The 19,253-nt window shown below is 30.8% G+C and overlaps 1 protein-coding gene across 2 annotated transcripts in view; it reads right to left on the bottom strand.

Moving 5' to 3' along the window:
* Positions 1-556: 556 nt before the first annotated feature.
* Positions 557-19,253, bottom strand: part of LOC118057020 (UPF0481 protein At3g47200-like) — a 29,224-nt gene continuing 10,527 nt past the window's right edge. The window contains exons 2-3 of one of the 2 annotated variants that reach the window (XM_035069467.2): positions 7,925-8,081; positions 557-2,079 (exon numbers count right to left, since the gene is read on the bottom strand). In XM_035069467.2, the coding sequence (XP_034925358.1) occupies positions 655-2,031 (1,377 nt within the window). In that variant the 5' untranslated portion in view covers positions 2,032-2,079; positions 7,925-8,081 and the 3' untranslated portion in view covers positions 557-654. Of the gene's footprint in view, positions 2,080-7,924; positions 8,252-19,253 lie in introns of those variants that run through there. The other variant, XM_035069466.2, reaches the window with a different exon arrangement.

The raw sequence follows: 19,253 nt of genomic DNA, 5'->3' as shown, positions 1-19,253 counted from the left end.
AGAATGAATGGAAGGGATACACAGTTTGATTTTGAATATCACAAATTTTCAAAACTTTTCAAATTTTTTTGTTGGGCTGGACGTTTATTTCTAGTTAGGGAGCATGTTTCTTTTTAATAAATCTTTGATATTGAATTTGTTGGTTTTCTAGCCTTGTATATTTTTTATCTTTAATATATTCATACGCATTTGATAAATAAAAATTAATTAAAGAGTTTTGTCTAATTAATTTATTTATAATCTAATCAATTTCTCTTAGTTTTAAGGAATATCAAATTTATTTATTTTATATGAAATAATATTTATTTTTACTTCGATGATCAACAATTTATATGAATGAATACGTAGAATCTTGAATTGAGCTAACTACATATCAATTTATTATTTTCAGAATTATTGTTTCTTTAATTTTTGATATTCAAATCCCTCGTTCTTTTCCAGGAAGATTAAATGAAATTTCTTTTTGGTTCAACCTGATTTTAATTTTCAAAATCACACTACAAATTTATTTTATTTCTAATAGTTAATCTGAATTATGTTTTGATGTTCCGACAACTTATGAAGTGCAAGCTCCATTACAATAGTATTATTTCAGAACTACACAAACCCAATTCCTCATTACGTAGGAATAATAAAGCTAAACAAGATAAAATCCTAGAATGCCGATTTTACGGAAGCTATAGTCTGTATCAAAGTGAGGATGAGCAGGATAGCTGCTGCAACAGTTGCCGTACCTCTCCAAATATTGGGGAAATATATAAGTTTCAAGGTTGCTTTGATATGGTTAAAGCGGCTCTCATAGTGGGCATTTATCACTTGAGAGATATCACCGAAACAAGTGTAACTGTCATTAATATTTTCGCAAAAATGGTTAATCAGATTTGAAACTGCAGCATCGTCACCTAGCCCGTTGAGAATGATTCCCTTCCGGACTAGCAAACCCACGTCTTCTGCACTGTTGATAAGATGGTCCATAAACTTAATATAACTGCATACGTAAGCTTCAGACGGGTAGCAGCACTGCTCCAAGGCCATGATATTTCGTACAAGACGTTCGAAGCTGTGATCAACTTCCAACTGTGGTATTTTCAACACTCCTTCCTCAAATTCTATGTTGACCGGGCATTTGTCTTCGGTGACCTGAAACTTCACCCCAGCCTCGCGAAGCATGACCGCACTATATTTCAGCTTCATAGGATAAATCTTATAACTTCGCGGAATGGCTCCATTCAACATCAAATTCCTTAGTAAATCAGTGAAATGCCTGCTTTCCTTTACAATCGGGCTGGTTTCTGCCCCCTGTGAAAACTTGTACTTTCGAAAATGATACTTTGCAAGATCAAGAAAAGGAATGGCTGTAGCATCCTGGCTAGGGGGATCGACCTGGTCATATATTTCCTGAATAATGAAGAATGGCAGTTGGTTTTCAAGTAGCACCAAGTCTTGTCGGATGTCAAATGTCATCCTGGGCTCAAAATTCTCAGGACCGTTATCATGATCCTTTGACTCCAACAAAAACTGAATGATGAAAACAGCATCCAGCAGTATCATCTCTACGAAATCACGGCTCTTGATTGATTTGAATTTCCCTGAATAACAGTGTCGGAGACGCTCTTCTTGGTTCTCAATGCTGATCAAAATATTTTTCTTCTTATCCATCCCAACCCGTTCAGTAAGCTTTTTGAAATATTTCAGTTTCAACTTTTCCATGGCCTCTGGTCTTGTATTTTGGCGGTTAAGAGGACCTATTGAAATCAGTATTGGAGAGTAGGCTTTCCCATTTACGTTTCGAAGCGGTTGGGGCACCCTGTAGATGCAGCGCTCGGAACCGTACCGTTTAAAGGACATCTGTTTCTCCTCAGAATCCAGCTTTTCCAAAATATCTGTAGCTTTCTCTCTCTCTATTTTTTTATTTGTAACCATCTCAATGCCTGAAGCACTTACCACATCAATATCTTTTCCCTTGTTTGGAGTAGTTGCCTTATCCTCTTCCATATTTGATGCTCTTGCCTGTTCAATATCGTTTTCCATGTTTGAAGCACTTGCAGTAAACTTATCCTTTTCCAGTCTGCAGGTTGGCTGAAACAAACCAAGAATGAATGGAAGGGATACACAGTTCGATTTTGAGTATCACAAATTTTCAAAACTTAATTTTTCACTGTAACACATTTTCTCCTTCTCTACCCCCTCTCACTTTAAATCATCCTTCTCTCTCTATTTCTCACTTGGTATAACATTAAATAGCCTAAATAATTAGCTAGATTTTTTTCTATGTATATAATCAAATTTCACGCCATCAAATAAAAATGATTTGTGCCGGTAATTAATTAATTAAGCTCATTAAGGGTGTTTGAAACAATGATAACGATTGGTTTTTTAAGTATTTTTTATTTTGAAATGTATTAAAATAATAATTTTTTAAAAAAAATTATTTTTAATATTATCACATCAAAACATTTTAAAAATATAAGTACGGAGAATTTTATGGTTGTTTTAGAATTTAAATAAAGATTTTTTGAAATTCAAACCTTCTATTTAAGGTGTTATCAACTTTTTCAAAAAATATTAGCTTCCCAAAAATAGTATTTGGGTGGGTGATCTATGTAGCTTTGATCAAATACTATGATAAATGTTGTATATGAATCAATTTAGCTGAGAATTTATAGATATAATTACAACATCTATATATAATCCAAAATAATAAAGATCAATTTAGAACTACCTAACTAGTGTTTTGTGTGCTATTACGACACATCAGGTTTATTTGGATATTCTGAATTAGTTTATGATTTCTCCTAACAAAGATGGAACTAATAAACTAGAACACATTCCTCTATAATAAACATTATATGCAAATAATTATAAAATGCTTTTTAATAAAGCATTCGATGACTTTGAGATGCCAAAGATGAAACTTCATCAACAAATCACTTAAAACAAATTACTACTATTTTTTTTAAAAAAAAAAAACTTATTGTTCCGTGTTTGGGTACAATCTGAAAAAAAAATTTATTTTTATTTCTTTTGTAATATTGTTGGTCATTTTTATTAGATATGTAGCTTGTTGTTATCTATTTTTGGATTCCCACACAAAAAATACAAAAATACAAAAAATATATATTTAGAAGAAATAAAAAAATAGTAGAAGCAAAAAAGGATGTTGGAATGCCGAAGAAAGATCAAAATTGGTTGAGGAGGTTTAGAAATACAAGAATTGAAATTTGACGTTATATTTTTTACTAATAAGAGCCTTGTTGACAAAGAAAATTCAAGTTGAGGAAGAAAAGTTCAAAATCGGATGTTTATGGACTTAATTAAATTTTATCTAAGGTTTAATTGAATTTATGGAGAGTTGGATTGTAAGAGAAATTGATTTTTATTTTAATTTAAGCTTTTATTGGAAGAAATTAAAGTTCTGGGGTCCAATAATAATTTTTAAGAGTTGATTTGTTCAAATCAGGGGTTTAATTATATAATTATTGAAGTTTGGTGGCCAATTAGGGATTTAATTGAAACAATCAGAACCCAAGGACCAAACTGGAAAAGGCGCTAAAATGAAGGGATCCAATTACAATATTTCCGGGATTACAAAATTGCAAAACAAAATTCAATGACCAAATCAGAGGTTTCTAATTGAATTATCTCTTCCATGCAGCTGTTTTTCAGCAGTAAAGGCTGAGGCATTTTCTGCAGCATGGCGTCCGTTAGTGAGCATGCTTTAAGGCTGTGATCCCTCTACATGCAGATTACAAGCGGCCGTTACCAGCACAAGGCTGTCTCTGGCCTATAAAAGCAGGAGAAGAAGACTGAAACAGAAAAAGGAGAAGGAGACAAAAGGGAGAGTATAGTGAAGGGGGGAGAGAGAGAAAAACAGTAGGGGGGAGAACGTGATAAAAACAGAGAGAAGACAGAGGGGGGAAAAGAAGAACAGGGAGGAGAACGCCAGAAGAAAAAAAGAGAAACAAAGGGAAGGGGAAAAAGAGGGGAAGTGTCAGAAACGAAACAAGGCAGAGAAAGGGGAGAACTGGGCAACACAGGGAGACGGAAACAGAGGAGAGGGTGAGCATAAGAAACGAAAAAGCAGAGGAAAAAAAAAAAAAAAAGACGAAACATAGATCAGCACAGGGAAAAAAAACAGAGGGGAACGACAGAGGGAGAAAAAAAGGGGAGAGAGCCGCACCAGCACTGCCCACGCCATCGTCAGCTCATCATCTTCTTCGTCCAGCAGCCACTGCCATTCTCCATCACCACCGCTAGCACTGCAGAGAGGCAGGAACACCGTTGACAGGAGGCAACAAAAAAAAACAGAGTAAGAAGACAGCATAACCGAAATACGGGGAAGAAGAAGAAAAACTGCAGCAAACACTGCCCGCCACCGTCATAACCACCGTGAGCCATCGTCGGCTTCCACTCCACCGCCACCAGCATCACTGTGAGCGTAAGCCGTTACCATCGTCTTCGACATCGTTTCCGCCACCAGGTTTGTTCACTTCGTCGCTATGCATGCAAATTTCATTTTTCCATTTTCCGCAAATAATTTACTTCATTTTGATCTGGTTTGTATTTTTATACTGTAAATATACAAATCCGGTATTAAAATACCATGTTTTCGTCAGACATAATAAAAAAAAATATTTTGTTTTCATGGATATGACCAAGTCTCTCAAAAAATAAGAATAAAAATTAATCATATTGTATTTTCAAATAACAAAGAAAATTTTAAAAAATATGTATTAGCATGCATTTTGGCTTAATAACCAATTTATTAAAGCCACGAGAACTAGGCCAATATTTCAAAATTTTCAATTTTTTTTTCTTTTAATATATGGGTTTACAACTTTATACATAAGATGTATTCTAGATATTAAATTCTTTTGTTGACGTCAAAACATTTAGGTTTTATCCGATAAGATAATGATCTCCTTACCGAGAAGGACTTTTTTTAAACCTTAGACGGACCAACAACTAGAAAACACAACAAGACCTTAGATTTTATCAGACAATTAAACAATGCAGCCTACCTTAGGTAGGGCGTATTTGGAGTGCTAAAACCTTCCCTTTACGCAACCAGTCCCCGTACCCGATTTTTGAGACCAATTAGGGTTCCTAGTGACCAAAATACTATATGGCGACTCCCACTCTAATTTTTCCACTAATAAAAAACAAGAATTCTTTGTCTCCTCATATTTACCGTATTAGATAAATTTTAAGGATATATATTTTTGCTACGACGCCGCACACGTGCGACATAGCTAATTCTCCTAAATAAATTAGTATGGGTAATTAAAGTGACTGCAAAGGGTATTGATATCGACAATCACTTGTTGACCACCACTAATTAAGTCTTGCTCTATAGTCATCTCATAGAAATCTAAAGTCGAACCTCTGATCATTTCACAGCAGGTTCAATTAATGACTTTAACAACAAAATTTATTACGAGTGTTTTATATATGCTGGAAAACTAAAACATAATTAAGCAAACCAACTTTAAAAAAAATAAAATAAATGGAACTACATACACCGAACCACCTATTGTCTGCAGAGCTTAAACCAAATCCAAAACATAACATTTCCAAAAACTAAACATTTCAAAGAACAGAACAAGTTAGTGCTGACCTGAGGACGGAGATCAGAGGACTGTGTCTGTATATAAGGTCCCTAGCAGCGAGCTTCTTTCCTAAGTTTACCAGACAGTTCTGTCGGGAAGGGAATTTTTAGGTGGCATTGGTATTATGAACACCTGAGTCCTGACTTTTTAAAAATTGTATCGATATATTTATATACCTAATGATTTTATGGTTGAAATTTTTTATATATTTTTAGATTGCTTTGATTTCTTGATATTACAAAATATATTTTAAAAAATAAAAAAATGTTATTGTAATATATTTTTAAATAAAAAAACATTTTTAAACTATAATTACTATCACTCTCTTGAAAACTAACCCTAAATTTACCACCCACGTGCATCATAAGTCTCCTGATCATGTCCTTGAAAAAGGCTGGTGTTGCTTAGCTGTGGAGGTTGAGTACTGGAGTCATGTCTCATCCTCATGATGACAATGTGCATGGCCTACACAATGCTGGACCCTATTTCCCTGTCCCCATGAGTCAAATTCTGTCTCCTTGCTTCAATAATTCATGAGTTTTTTTTTTTTTTTACGTTAAAGTTTGAGTTTGCAATAAAGAATAGAGGAGGGGGAGGAAACAATGCCACAGGGATGCATTATTTGCAAGGAAACATTATAATTTATAAAATATTTATGTCAAATCATATTTTATGAAAGGTTGGACAATTAATTAATTAATTATCTTTTCACTGCTGTGGTTGGGATTTTGGCATCTTGCCAACCAGACAGTTCTGTCGGGAAGGGAATTTTTAGGTGGCATTGGTATTATAAACACCTGAGTCCTGACGTTTTAGAAATTGTATCGATATATTTATATACTGAATGATTTTACGGTTGAAATTTTTTTTTTACAAAAATTTAAATTTTATTTGTATTGAATTATTTTTTTTTAATATTTTTAAATTATTTTGATGTGCTAATGAAAAATAAAAATTAAAAAATATTTTAAAAAATACATAATAAAATTAATTTTTCTTAATAAATAATACTTTAAATGTGACATTGGTTTTTTAAGTATAACTATCCTTTTACTTGAATTATTCAAACCAGTACTAATTTTTAAAATCTCAAGCTTAATTTAATTACCAGATAAAAACTCTTAATTTTCCATTTTCCCCTATACTCGCAACTACTTCCACAAATATAAGACATAACTGATTCAATTTGTGTTTCCTAGATAATGGTAATATATAACTATTTGTACAAGGACTAATTAAGTAATTGATACAATATTATAAATCAAGATAATGGTAATATATAACTATTTTCCTAGATAATGGTAATATATTTGTGTGCGTATAAATCAAGATAAGCGAGTAATTAAATAAAAGATCAAGAACCATTTGAAGGTCGACGAATAAATTTAATCTATGAAATAACTGTTTGAAATTGGATTTAAAACTGTGTTTCTAATAAATTAATTTATTTTTATTTAAAATTATTTTTTTATATTTTTAAATAATTGTAATATGCTGATGTTAAAAATATTTTGTTAAAAAAAATATTATTTTAATATATTATTTAGTAAAATATATTTTTAAAAAAAATTAGTACTATATTTTCAAACACTCCATATATTTTTATACAACTATAGCAGGTGAATACTTATCTTTTCCTTTATGTAAACCGATGACAGAATGAATGGGTATTCTTTTCACACATTAATGTAATGGATCTTCCATTGGAATGTTGTCTATCCTGATCAGGGCTAGCTATCATGATACTAAAATTATAATTTATAAAAAAAATCCATACATTCTTGTGGTCTTAACAATTATGACAACGGATTAAAATGATTGTTTCTTGGTGATCTAATGATATTAGAAAATGGAGATATTCTTCTGTTCTATGATCAGTAGAGGAATATAACCACGTACGGTATGTTGCAACGATATTAGAAAATAGAGATATTCTACAGTTCTATGATCAGGAAGGGGTGTTACACCATTTACAATCTAGAGTTTTAAGTTTTTCCTTTCATTTTACAGTCTACTGATAACCTCTCGATCCAACACTCAACTTTCATCTCCCTCTTTCACTATAACACACTTTCTCCTTCTCTACTTGTCTTCTTCTGACTCGTTAACAATCTTCCTATATATGCAATTGCTTAAATCGTATTAAAAAACCAGACCGCACCTAGTTTAGTTCTTTAAAAAAAATGAAAAACAAAAAAGAAACTACACACACCATGCTTATACATATATTAAACCATCTAATTTCTGAAGAGCTTAAACCAAATCCAAAACATTCGTACGTAAATTTTCAAAGAACAAAACTAGATAGTGCTGACCTGAGGGAGATCAGTGGACACTCTCTGTAGAGATATGGTCCCAAGCAGCGAGCCTCTTTCCTATAGATTGCAGCTCCTCTCTCTCTCTCTCTCTCTCTCTAAGTCTCCTGCCTTGAAGGTATGGAAACTTCGATACAGGACTATGGAAAGATGTTATCTGCAGCATCCATAATCAAAGAGCAGCTTTAAATTTGCCCTTTAGAAAGTGCTAATGCAAGGGACAGTATATGGCATAAGATTCTCAATGCTTGTGCCAAGGATGAGAGACTTCAGGATATTGCCAAGCAAGAAGTCTGTGTGTTATTGGGAAAGGTCATGATACCAACTTTTGGAATGATGTCTGGCTGGGTAATTCTTAGCTTGGCTGTTTTCAGAAAAGTAGATTTTTATAAAATTATTTTTTAAATTTTGTTGTATTTGTTTTTTTATTAGAAAAATTGGTTAATGAAAATATTTTTCAGTTACTGAAAAATATTTTCAGTTAAAAAATAATTTAACTTGGTTTCTAGAAAAATATTTTCCTTTTATTTTGAGCGGAAAATACTTTCTGGAAGGTGTGGAAATTTTTTAAAAATCATATTATTTGCTGATTATATCAAAGTTAGTCTTCAAACTTTTAATTGTTATATATATTTTGTTTTAAATATTTGTTTGTCAATTTCATCTCTTAGAATTTAATTTTTATATTAACTTTGGTCCTTATTTTTATAATTGTTATTTGCTTTTCCCTTATCATTTTTTAAATTGAAATTCTTTATCTATCAAATTTGGTCCATATTTTTTTTATTGTTACTTATTTTATTTTAAATAATTTATGAAATTTTAATTATTATTATTTTAATTTCTTCATCTTTCAATTTTTTTATTTTTTAGAATTGATCTCTATTATATTGATTATTATTTATTTTATTTGAGATAATTTATGAATTTTTTTTTCAATTTCATTCTCATTCAACTTTTTAATTTGTTAGATTTATTTCTTATTATTTTAAAAAACTTGAAAAAAATAAAATATTAATAAGTTATTTTCCAGTTTATTTTCCGTGACATAACCAAACACTGGAAATTATTTTTCATTATACTATTAAATATTAAAAAATAATTTATTTTTTAAAAAAAACCTATTTAAAAAAAAAAAACAAATTTACTGTCTAGTTTCCTAGAATTTATATTCTTTCTGAAAACAGTATCCTCGATAGCTAATATGGGAGTGTGGGATAGTTTTTTTGGGATATGGAACTTCAGATAGAGAAAAGCTCTAGGAGGTAGAGGGATAGTCGTTTTTAATTCTCTATTTGATAAGGTTTCTGAAGTGGAATTATCAAAGTGAAGTTGTGTAAAAAAAACTGTTTTTTTTTTGTTTTAAAAGTATTTAAAAAATAAAATAAAAATGTTTTTATTTTTTTATTAACTTCAAATTAATATGATTTTAGTGTTTTAAAATTATTTTAATTTACTGATGTCAAAAATAATTTTAAAAAAATAAAAAAAATATTATTAACATGTATTTTAACATGAAAAATTATTTAAAAAATAATCTTAACTATAATGTTTATAAAAAAAAATTGGGATGTATTCAATTAAAAGAGCAGTGTTGGGTCTTTTTCTCTGTTCCTATATATTGGGATCAAAGATTCTAATGAAGCTCATGAACTGTTAGCAGTAGTTAATAATTTTTTCTATCGACTTGACTATTTTTCCCCTTTTAAAGAAATTGAGATCCACGTGACTAGTAATTGGAAAACGTGCATGCTATCAGGTGTTTTCATCTATGATCTGCCATTTTGACATTTAAATATTTACAGCATGTTTCATGTAATATTATAAGCATTTACATATGAATCTATGCTCATAATCAGCTAAGAAGAGAAAATGAGATTAATCTATTTTTAAAAAATATATACTAACATTATTTTTTTTCTAATTAATAATAATTCTTATATATTTTTTTTTATTGTGATTTATTAAAGAAAATGTTTTTCTCATACTGAGTTAAGTATTTTTAATTTTACCATGTAAACTTTTTAAAGACAAAAAATATATATATAAGATAGTTATCATTAAATGTTGAATCCTGGATCCATCTTTTTTATATCTGAAGATGATCTTTTATATATATAAAAAAATACTCACCGATCACCCTGCTAAAATACTCACCGTCCCACCAAGCATGAGAAGATAAAAATCTCAAATGCATGAAGGAAGACCCCAAGATGAAAACAATTTTTGTTTATATTATAATTTTCTCTACAAAGATAAGACAGCATGCAGGACTGAAAAGCCATCAAAGGGCCAGATTAATATATCCGTACTTATGTTTGTTTAGCTTTCTTTTTCAAGAAAGATGGAGTATCAACAAATTTGGTGATTGATCATTTAGCTAGCCCCAACTTGGAGTGGCTTGCTTATTTCTCCTCCAGTTTTAGTCTTTAGATCAAAGATGTGTGGACATAAGAATTTGAAAGAAAGTTTGGATGACACTACTCGGAAAACGTGAAGCCTTAGCTGCGTTCCCACTCACCTGCTAGCAAAATTTCCAAGCATCCTTTAAAGTTGATGGAAAAATCGATAGTGAGAGGGAAAGACAGCTGCATTTCTTCATTGTCGTTTATTCCTTTACAAGACAGGTGCATTATTAAAAAAATTAATTGAATCATTTCCATCAATTGTCAAGTAGATGCATATTTCATAACAGTAATTCGTTTCACCTAACAAACTGTTTTTTCCTATTCAATTGCTTAAATTCTATTAAAAATAACCAGACCGGATCGAGATTAGTTCTTTATAACAAAAATGTTTTAATAAGAATGTAACTACATGCACCCTGCTAGGGGAAAAAAAAACAGATCTTTATTCGTGAAGAATTCTCCAATTTATTCGGTGAAGTCATAATTGTTTAAAAATGTAAATTTTAATATCATATTTATTTTGTACTTTATATTTTTAATAACTTAAGGCGTACTATATTGTATAGTTTTACACCTCCAAATATTAAAGTTTACATCTAAACCTAGCGTAAAATAAACAATATGATTAGTGACGGGTTTTTAATATTTTGACAAAATCCTAATAGATAATCATAAACTGGTTATGATATCTAATTTTTTTTTCTTGCTTTTTTCTAAAACATGAAAAGGATGCAATATTTTTGTTTTTTTTTATGAAAATATATTTGGAAAACTTTTTAGGATCTGGTTATATGCACGAAAACAAAATATTTTTTTTAGTTTTTTTGAAAGGGGAAAATTAATTTAGAAGTTTTGAGACTTTTTTTCTATTTTTTTTTAAATTAAGAAATGTTTTAGAGAAAATCAAATATTTTAATATCAGATTTGTATCATACAATGTAAAAACACAACTCAATACTATATATTATTATTTTGAAATGAACTTTAGAAATATTTTGAATATTTTTTTTTAATATATATAATATAATATTATATATTATTATTATAATTATATGATTATTAAATATATTGGGCTGAGTTGGCCTAGCAATTCGGGTCGGACTTAGCTGACTGGTGGCCCAAACAGGTTGGGTTGATATCGGCCCAACAAGTCCAGCCTCTCTTTTTTTTTAGGCTGCACTCGACTCATCCATTTAGGTTGGACCGACATGTGTTGGGTCCAAACTCAGGGGGTAACTACATTGGCCTAGCAATTCAGGTCGGACTTAGTCAGTTAGGCTGACTAGTGGGCTAAACAGGTTGGGTCGATATTGGCCCAACAAGTCCAGCCATCAGGTAACTACTCCCCCCCCCCCCCCCGACACCATGCATGCATAATGAATTATAATTATGCATACATGACGATGGCGAGGGGACAAAGCAAAAGAAGAAGGGAGGAAGGATTACCTGATGTGAGGAGCTGTTGGTGGCGTGTCTGACGTGTGGCTGGTGGTGGTGCCACTTTTGGAAGGGCCAAGTTGTTAGGGTTGCTGCTGAGAAAAAAAAGTTGGTGTGAATGTTGCAATTGTCGGGGAGAAGATGAGTTGGTAGTGGTTGTTCCTGTCATAGGTGAGAGGTCCTGCATGAAGAAGGTAGAAGCTCTGATGGCTCACAAAGGTGCAGAGGAGGCAAGGTCATAGTGGCTGAGGTGGTGGTAAAGGGAGAGTAGAGTAATAATGGATGGGGAAGTGGCTGATTTTTGGTCAACATTGGACTTTGATTTCTCCTCCTTCATGCCATTAAATCCACCCTTACTTATTGGAGGTAGAAGATGAATGTTTTGTCTTTACTGGTACCAAATCTTGGTTGTTTATTCAACCTAGAATGATCCTGACCATTGACTTAAAGTAGCTATCATGGGCATAGTTATCAACCCGGCCCGGGGGTTGACCCGGTTAAGGGGCCGGGTCATAGGTTCCATGGGTTAACCTGGATCAACTTGAAAAAAAATAAAAAATATGTTTAAAGTTTTAATATTTCATATGAAAAAATAAAAAAAAAAATCTATGTGAATATAGGCTATACATGTTGTAAATAATAAAGTTTAAAAGAATATTTTAAAAAGTTTTTTATCCCACATTGAAAAAATATAATTTTTTTTTTTGAACATAGAATATATATACTAAAGGGCTTCAAATCCCATATTGAAAAAATAACTTCCTTCTTCAAATCCCACATTGAAAAAATAATTTCTTTCTTGTGAACATAGAGTATATATCTATTAAAAGGCTTCAAATACTATATTGAAAAGATGTTATGTTATCCTTTTAAGTTTAAGTATTTAAACCAAAAAGTTTTTTATCCCACATTGAAAAAATATAACTTTTTTTCTTCTGAACATAGAGTATATATATGAAAGGGTTTTAAATCTCACATTGAAAAAATAATTTTTTTCTTAGGAACATAGAGTATATATACTAAAGGCTTTCAAATACCACATTAAAAAACACAATTTTTCTCTTGTGAACATAGAGTATATATACAAAAGGGCTTCAAACTACACATTGAAAAAATAACTATTTTCTTGGGAATATAGAGTATGTATGTTAAAGGGCTTCAAATCCCACATTGAAAAGATATTATGTTATCCTTTTAAATTGAAGTATTTAAACCAAAAAGTTTTTTATCCCACATTGAAAAAACATAATTTTTTTCTTATGAACATAGAGTATATATATAAAAGGGCTTTAAATCCCACATTGAAAAAATAACTTTTTTCTTGGGAACATAGAGTATATATAATAAAGGGTTTCAAATCCCATATTGAAAAAACATAATTTTTTTCTTGTGAACATAGAATATATATATATATATATATATATATATATATATATATATATATATATATATATATATGAAAGGGCTTCAAATTCCACATTGAAAAAATAATTTTTTCTTGGGAACATAAAATATATGTATTAAAGGGCTTCAAATCTCATATATTAAAGATACTATGTTATCCCTTTAAGTTGAAGTATTGAAACTAAAATGTTTTTTTTTATTCCACATTGAAAAAACATAACTTTTTTTTCTTGTGAACATAGAGTATATATTCACATTGAAAAAATAATTTTTTTCTTGAAAATATAGAGTATATATATTAAAGGGCTTCAAATCCCACACTGAAAAGATATTATGTTATCCTTTTAAGTTTAAATATTTAAATCAAAAAGTTTTTTTTATCTCAAATTGAAAAAAAATAACTTTTTTCTTGTGAATATAAATTATATATACAAAAGGGCTTCAAATCCCACATTAAAAAAATAATTTTTTTTCTTGGAAACATAGAGTATATATATGAAAGGGTTTCAAATTCATATTGAAAAATAATTTTTTTCTTGGGAAAATAGAGTATATATACTAAATGTTTCAAATCCCACGTTGAAAAAATAAAATGTTTTTCTGATATTTATATAATAAACTTTAAAAAGTATTAATAACCAACTAAAAAAATATGAAAAAAGAGGGGTATAAGAGAAAAACCATATTTGAAAAAAAAACCATCGGGTCTCATCCGGGTTTGCCCAGGTCATGGGTCGACTCGCTAGGTCAACCAGGTTTTGTCGGGTTGTTACACCTTCCAAACTTATAACAAACTCGAACCAGTCCAGCCACCGGGTCACGGGATGATCTGTCGGGCAGATTCAGGTTTAATAACAGTGATCATGAGGTGTCATAATTGTTGCAGGAAAAGGGTCGGTCGGGTTGGCTACTTTAGGGTGGTGTCATAGCTGTTATGGTGTCAATTAGCCAGAACATATCACACTAATTAATGTGTAGTCAAGTGTTAGGTGATCATTTTCGTGTAAGTTTTGTCCAATTTAGTAGACAGATGAAGCATAAAAAAACTCGGGAAGGATGCCATTGGAAAAGAAGATGAACAGTTAATTCTAAAACGGTGTTTTTTTAGCAAAGTACATTTTACTCCATCAATTTCTGATTTCTCTTAATTACTTCCTTAATTGGCTTCAAACTTTCAAATTTGTTCAATGTATCACCCGAGGAACTTCAATTTCAATGCCTTTTTCAAAATAGTCATTGATTACGATTTTCTTCAATTTAGCCCTTAATTGACTCAAAAGCTTTGATTTTCTTGAACTTTTACCCCTGATTTTCATCAATAGACTTGGTAAAAACTAAATGTATTCTCCTAAAATTCAAATCTTTTCAATTAACCTCAAATTAGGCTCCCAAACTTAATTTTTCACCAATTAAGCCTTCAATAAAATTAATTTGACATATTTAAAGTATAATTAAGTCATTGCACTAAATTAAATCCTTCAATTGAACCCAAATTAATTCTTAAACATAATTAAATTTTAATTTGGCCCATGATTAAATCAAATTGACCTATTAAAAATCTAATTTTATCCATGGCCTTAATTTGTATACAGGGTCATCCAATAATGATTTAATTTAACCTTGAATTTGAATTGTCTCTTTAGTTTTAGGTAAAATGAGATACAATTAGGCTCCCGATTTCATCCAAAATTGTAACTTGATTTTTCTGTATTTAAAATCATACCAGTTTGCTTTTTCCAAAATGTTAGTCTTTAATTTTTTTTTTAGAAAAAAAATATACATTTAAGGAATAACCCAGAAATAGATTATGACAGAGAAGGTAGTAAGGGAAGGAAGGTTATAAGTGAGTGAAGGTGTAAACGCAGAGTGAGTAGAGGTAGAGACTTGGTCAGACTTATGAAAAGGAAAATACTATTCATGAAAACAAACATGACGAGAGATGTAAATATGATTAGAGGAAAATTCAAACAATGATAGCCTAGGTGAGATAAATTATAGCTTAAAAACACATATTGAGTAGAACATTAGTCTAACTTATGAGCATTATAAGAACAAAGGAAAGTAAAACAAAGACACTCGAAAGTAGTAAGGGAAGGAAGGTTATAAGTGAGTGAAGGCGTCGACGTAGAGTGAGTAGAGGTAAAGATAGGTCAGACTCAAGAAAAGAAAAATATTATTCATGAAAACAAATATGACTAGAGATGTAAATACAATTAGAGAAAAATCCAAGACAACGATAGCCTAGGTGAGATAAACTATAAAACACACGTTGAGTAGAACAATAGTCTAACTCATGAGCATTATAAGGACAAAGAAAAGGAAACCAAAGACACTCAAAAGTACATTGAAAGGTATAATCATGTGGTTGATGAAACAAACATTCAAAATGAGATTTTTTATGCAAGATAAGTGTTGACATATGATTAATGAGATACACAAAATTTCAAAAGCATAACTCTAAAATTTTAAAGGTACCTTATAGTGACCAAGAAAAGTAAGACTAGTTTCAATAACGAATACCAATTGTTTTGAAAAGAGAATTTAATTTACGACATCCAATCAGTTTGAAGGGTATAATCATGTGGTTGATGAAACAAGCATTCAAATGAGATTTATTATGCAAGATAGGTGTTGGCATATGATTAATGAGATACACAAAAGTTTCAAAAGTATAACTCCAAAATTTTAAAGGTACCTTACAATGATAACAATATGGCGATGACAATGCTTAGCAATGCCATTTTGTTCATGTGTATGTAAACATATTAAGCGAGGATGAATACCAATGGTTTTGAAAAAAGAATTTAATTTATAATATCCAATCAATTTAAATAGATTTAATTTTGTGAGAAAATTATTGTTAAACAAAAACTTGAAATTGGTGAAACACATTGAATACATGAGATTTGACAACAATGGGATAAAACCAAATAAATTTTGTATGCACATCTATAAAAATGAAAGAAAAATACCAAAAACCATCAAAAGATAAAATGGGGGCATGACCTAATAGACACGCTTGACATTGAAAATAGCTCAAGAGGAGCATATGTTTTATAAGCTATAGGTCTCAATGACAGACATACGTGATGATTTTTCTAATGAACATGCTTGACATTGAAAATTTAAATGACAAGAATTACAAACGACCTTTTTATTTGATGCTAAGAGACTTAAAACACGTGAGCATGAGTAACCAAGTCGACGATGCCAAACATCAACATAAGTATACAAGTTAACAGATCAAAAGGCTTGAGGCATAAATATGGTAGAAGACTCTAAAAGGACATAGAGACCATCTTTACTCTAACCGAAAAGAAGAACTTCCTCAGCTATGAGATCATTAACATAAAAAACAGAGTGAAATTAAAAAAAAAAAAAAAAAACATAGTTTTCACAACAAAATTATTGAACACAAATAGGAGTTCTTTTTAATTTGCGGAACATGTAAGATGTTAGACAAAGTACAAGCTTGTTTTGGTGTATGTAAGGTAGTATAAGAATGTAAGATGTTAGACAAAGTATAAGCTTGTTTTGGTGTATGTAAGGTAATATAAGTTATATTAAATATGACAAGTCCATTACCATCATCAACATGGAATTGATCATTACCAAAATAGGATTCTGTATTTGTCATACTTACAATGTCTGGAGTAACATGCTGATTTACATCAGTGTCAAGAAACCAAGTGATAAAGTTTGCTACTGAAGCATTATTAAAAGAGAAGTTGGTCAAGGCTTGATTTTCATAGGTCACTAGTGATGAACATTGTTGCGCTGAGTAACCAAAAATGTTGTATAACTAACACCAGACCTGTCATGTATAAGACCACTGATTGGGTGAAGATGTTTGGTTAGATTGTTGTTGCTAATTGCTCTCATAGCCATGATTATGCTGCTAAGAACCACCATTATTGGCATGGTAATTCTGACCACTGGACTAGTTGAAGGAGCTGCGAGTATTCCTCTAGCTATCATGTCTTCCTCTGCCCTGGTTATGAGAGGAACCACTACCATTAAAAAAAAAAAAAAAAAAACCATGTTGAGTAGCAAAAGTAAAAGCAGGTTGTGTAGGGGTAAGCAATAATAGTGTAGTTAGGAATGGATTAAAGAAAGATTTTATGTAAACACTCATGGATAAACAAGTGACTATACAACTCAGAGTAGGGAAAAGGCTTAGCCTTGGTCGAAAGTCTTGTAACCAATTCATAAAATTCACTACGAAGGCCTCGAAAAACATATAAATTGAAACTAGTAAGGAAGATAGGTTTGTCAGCTGCTACTAATTGTCAAATATCCCTTAGCTTTCTAAAAATAAGTGGTTACAATATCATCACCTTGATGAAGATCTTGAAGAGAGCCATGTAATTGCATAATCCAAGAGTTGGATGGTGAAGAAAAGGCGTGTTCTAGTGTGCTTCAAACACTAGTACAAGGCGGACAATCAAACACAAGATGGAAGGCATCCATAGAAAGAGAGGAGAGGAGAGCACTGAGAATGAGTTGATCTTGTTGTTTCCATATCAGATTAATACTAGAATCGAAGGTGATAAAGGCGGCAGAAGCATCACTTGACAGGACATGGGGAGAAGGACATGAAAACGATCCATCAATAAATAAGAAAATGCCTTGACCAATCATATACGGTTCCATCTATATAAACCAATATAGATAGTTCAGGTTGGTAAGCTTGAGATTAATTAATTGTTGTGTGTTGGAGAAGGGAATAATGGTTGCCAAGGAACTAACAATTGTTGTTGCAACAAATACAGATATGGTTGCAATTTTGTAGATGAGAGCACAGACATCGGTGCTACCAGGGAAGGTGAAGCAAGAGAAAAAGAGTTGATATTGATGGTGATGGAAGGATCCATGAATGGAGGAAATCTGATATAATCAACAACAAAGAAATAAGAAAGAAGTAGCACTATGTTCGGCAACAAAGGAACCGATAGCTATAGATAAACAAGCTCTTATACCAAATTGAAGTAGTGTTTTGTGTAAATTAAGAGGCTTACATAATGTGGTAGCCACCCTCTCTATATATATGACTAAGGCCATATACATATGATATTATGGAACATACTACACAAGATAAATCTATACAAGCAAAGTACAATATTTCTTATAATATAACACATTCCATAATACAAAGTAAAAAAGGATGGTCTATTAAAGTATATTAGATTTGATAATGTAAAGACATTTGTATATGTTTTGTAAAATAATATAAACTTTGCTTATATACATAAAGGTTGTGAATAACAGTAATTGATGAAAATGTTTGGGTGGTAATGCTTGAGTATTGGTTATGTGAGCCAAATATGATTTGGGATGTTGTTGTTGTTATGTTTATTGGTATTAATACGGGACAAAATTTTAAGTAGGGTATAGAGGAATCTGTGCTAAAATTTCATAAAATTGGATAAATTCTTTATGTTAAATGAAAAATCCCCATTATGTTTGAGATGCATTTGTAATGTATAGTTTGTGTTTTTTGTATTGATTTAAAAGGACTATGTATAGGGTAAATTTTATTTAAATATTAAAAAAATTCACTCTATTTTACACATAACTATTTAAATCAAAGGTTGAAATTGCATTAAAAGGCTCGAGGAGTTACACAGCTGCATATGCTGTCAGAACATGATGCCTAGCCTTTATATACTGGCGCGTGTGACATATACACCAGCCAATTTGCACAACTCGAATACCCTAGCCCACCATAATTTTTTCACATTCAATTTTTTTCCTTTAACATTTAATTACACCAATAATTTTATTTTATTTTGTTAAACCGAGTATCAATTGAGTGCAGTGATTTTTTCTTGACATTTCAAAAACATCATATTTAGACAACCAAAACAAACTATCTATTCAAATCCAAGAAAAAATAAATGAAAATATCAACTTAAAAAAAAGGTGATCGAAAAATCATCTATTGACTGTGTAAATAAATTTATGATATTATCAAATAAAAGAGATTGTATGTTTAATCTTCAATTTCAATCCTAAAATCCCTAAGTTTTTTAAATCAATAAAATTTAATTTAATTTTATCAAAATAAGCATCAATTGAGT

The sequence above is a fragment of the Populus alba genome, chromosome 17 (genome assembly GCF_005239225.2).
Source record: "Populus alba chromosome 17, ASM523922v2, whole genome shotgun sequence".
Lineage (NCBI taxonomy): Eukaryota > Viridiplantae > Streptophyta > Magnoliopsida > Malpighiales > Salicaceae > Populus > Populus alba.
The sequence above is the reverse complement of the archived record's forward strand: the minus strand, read 5'-3'. Positions and strand labels throughout refer to the sequence as shown.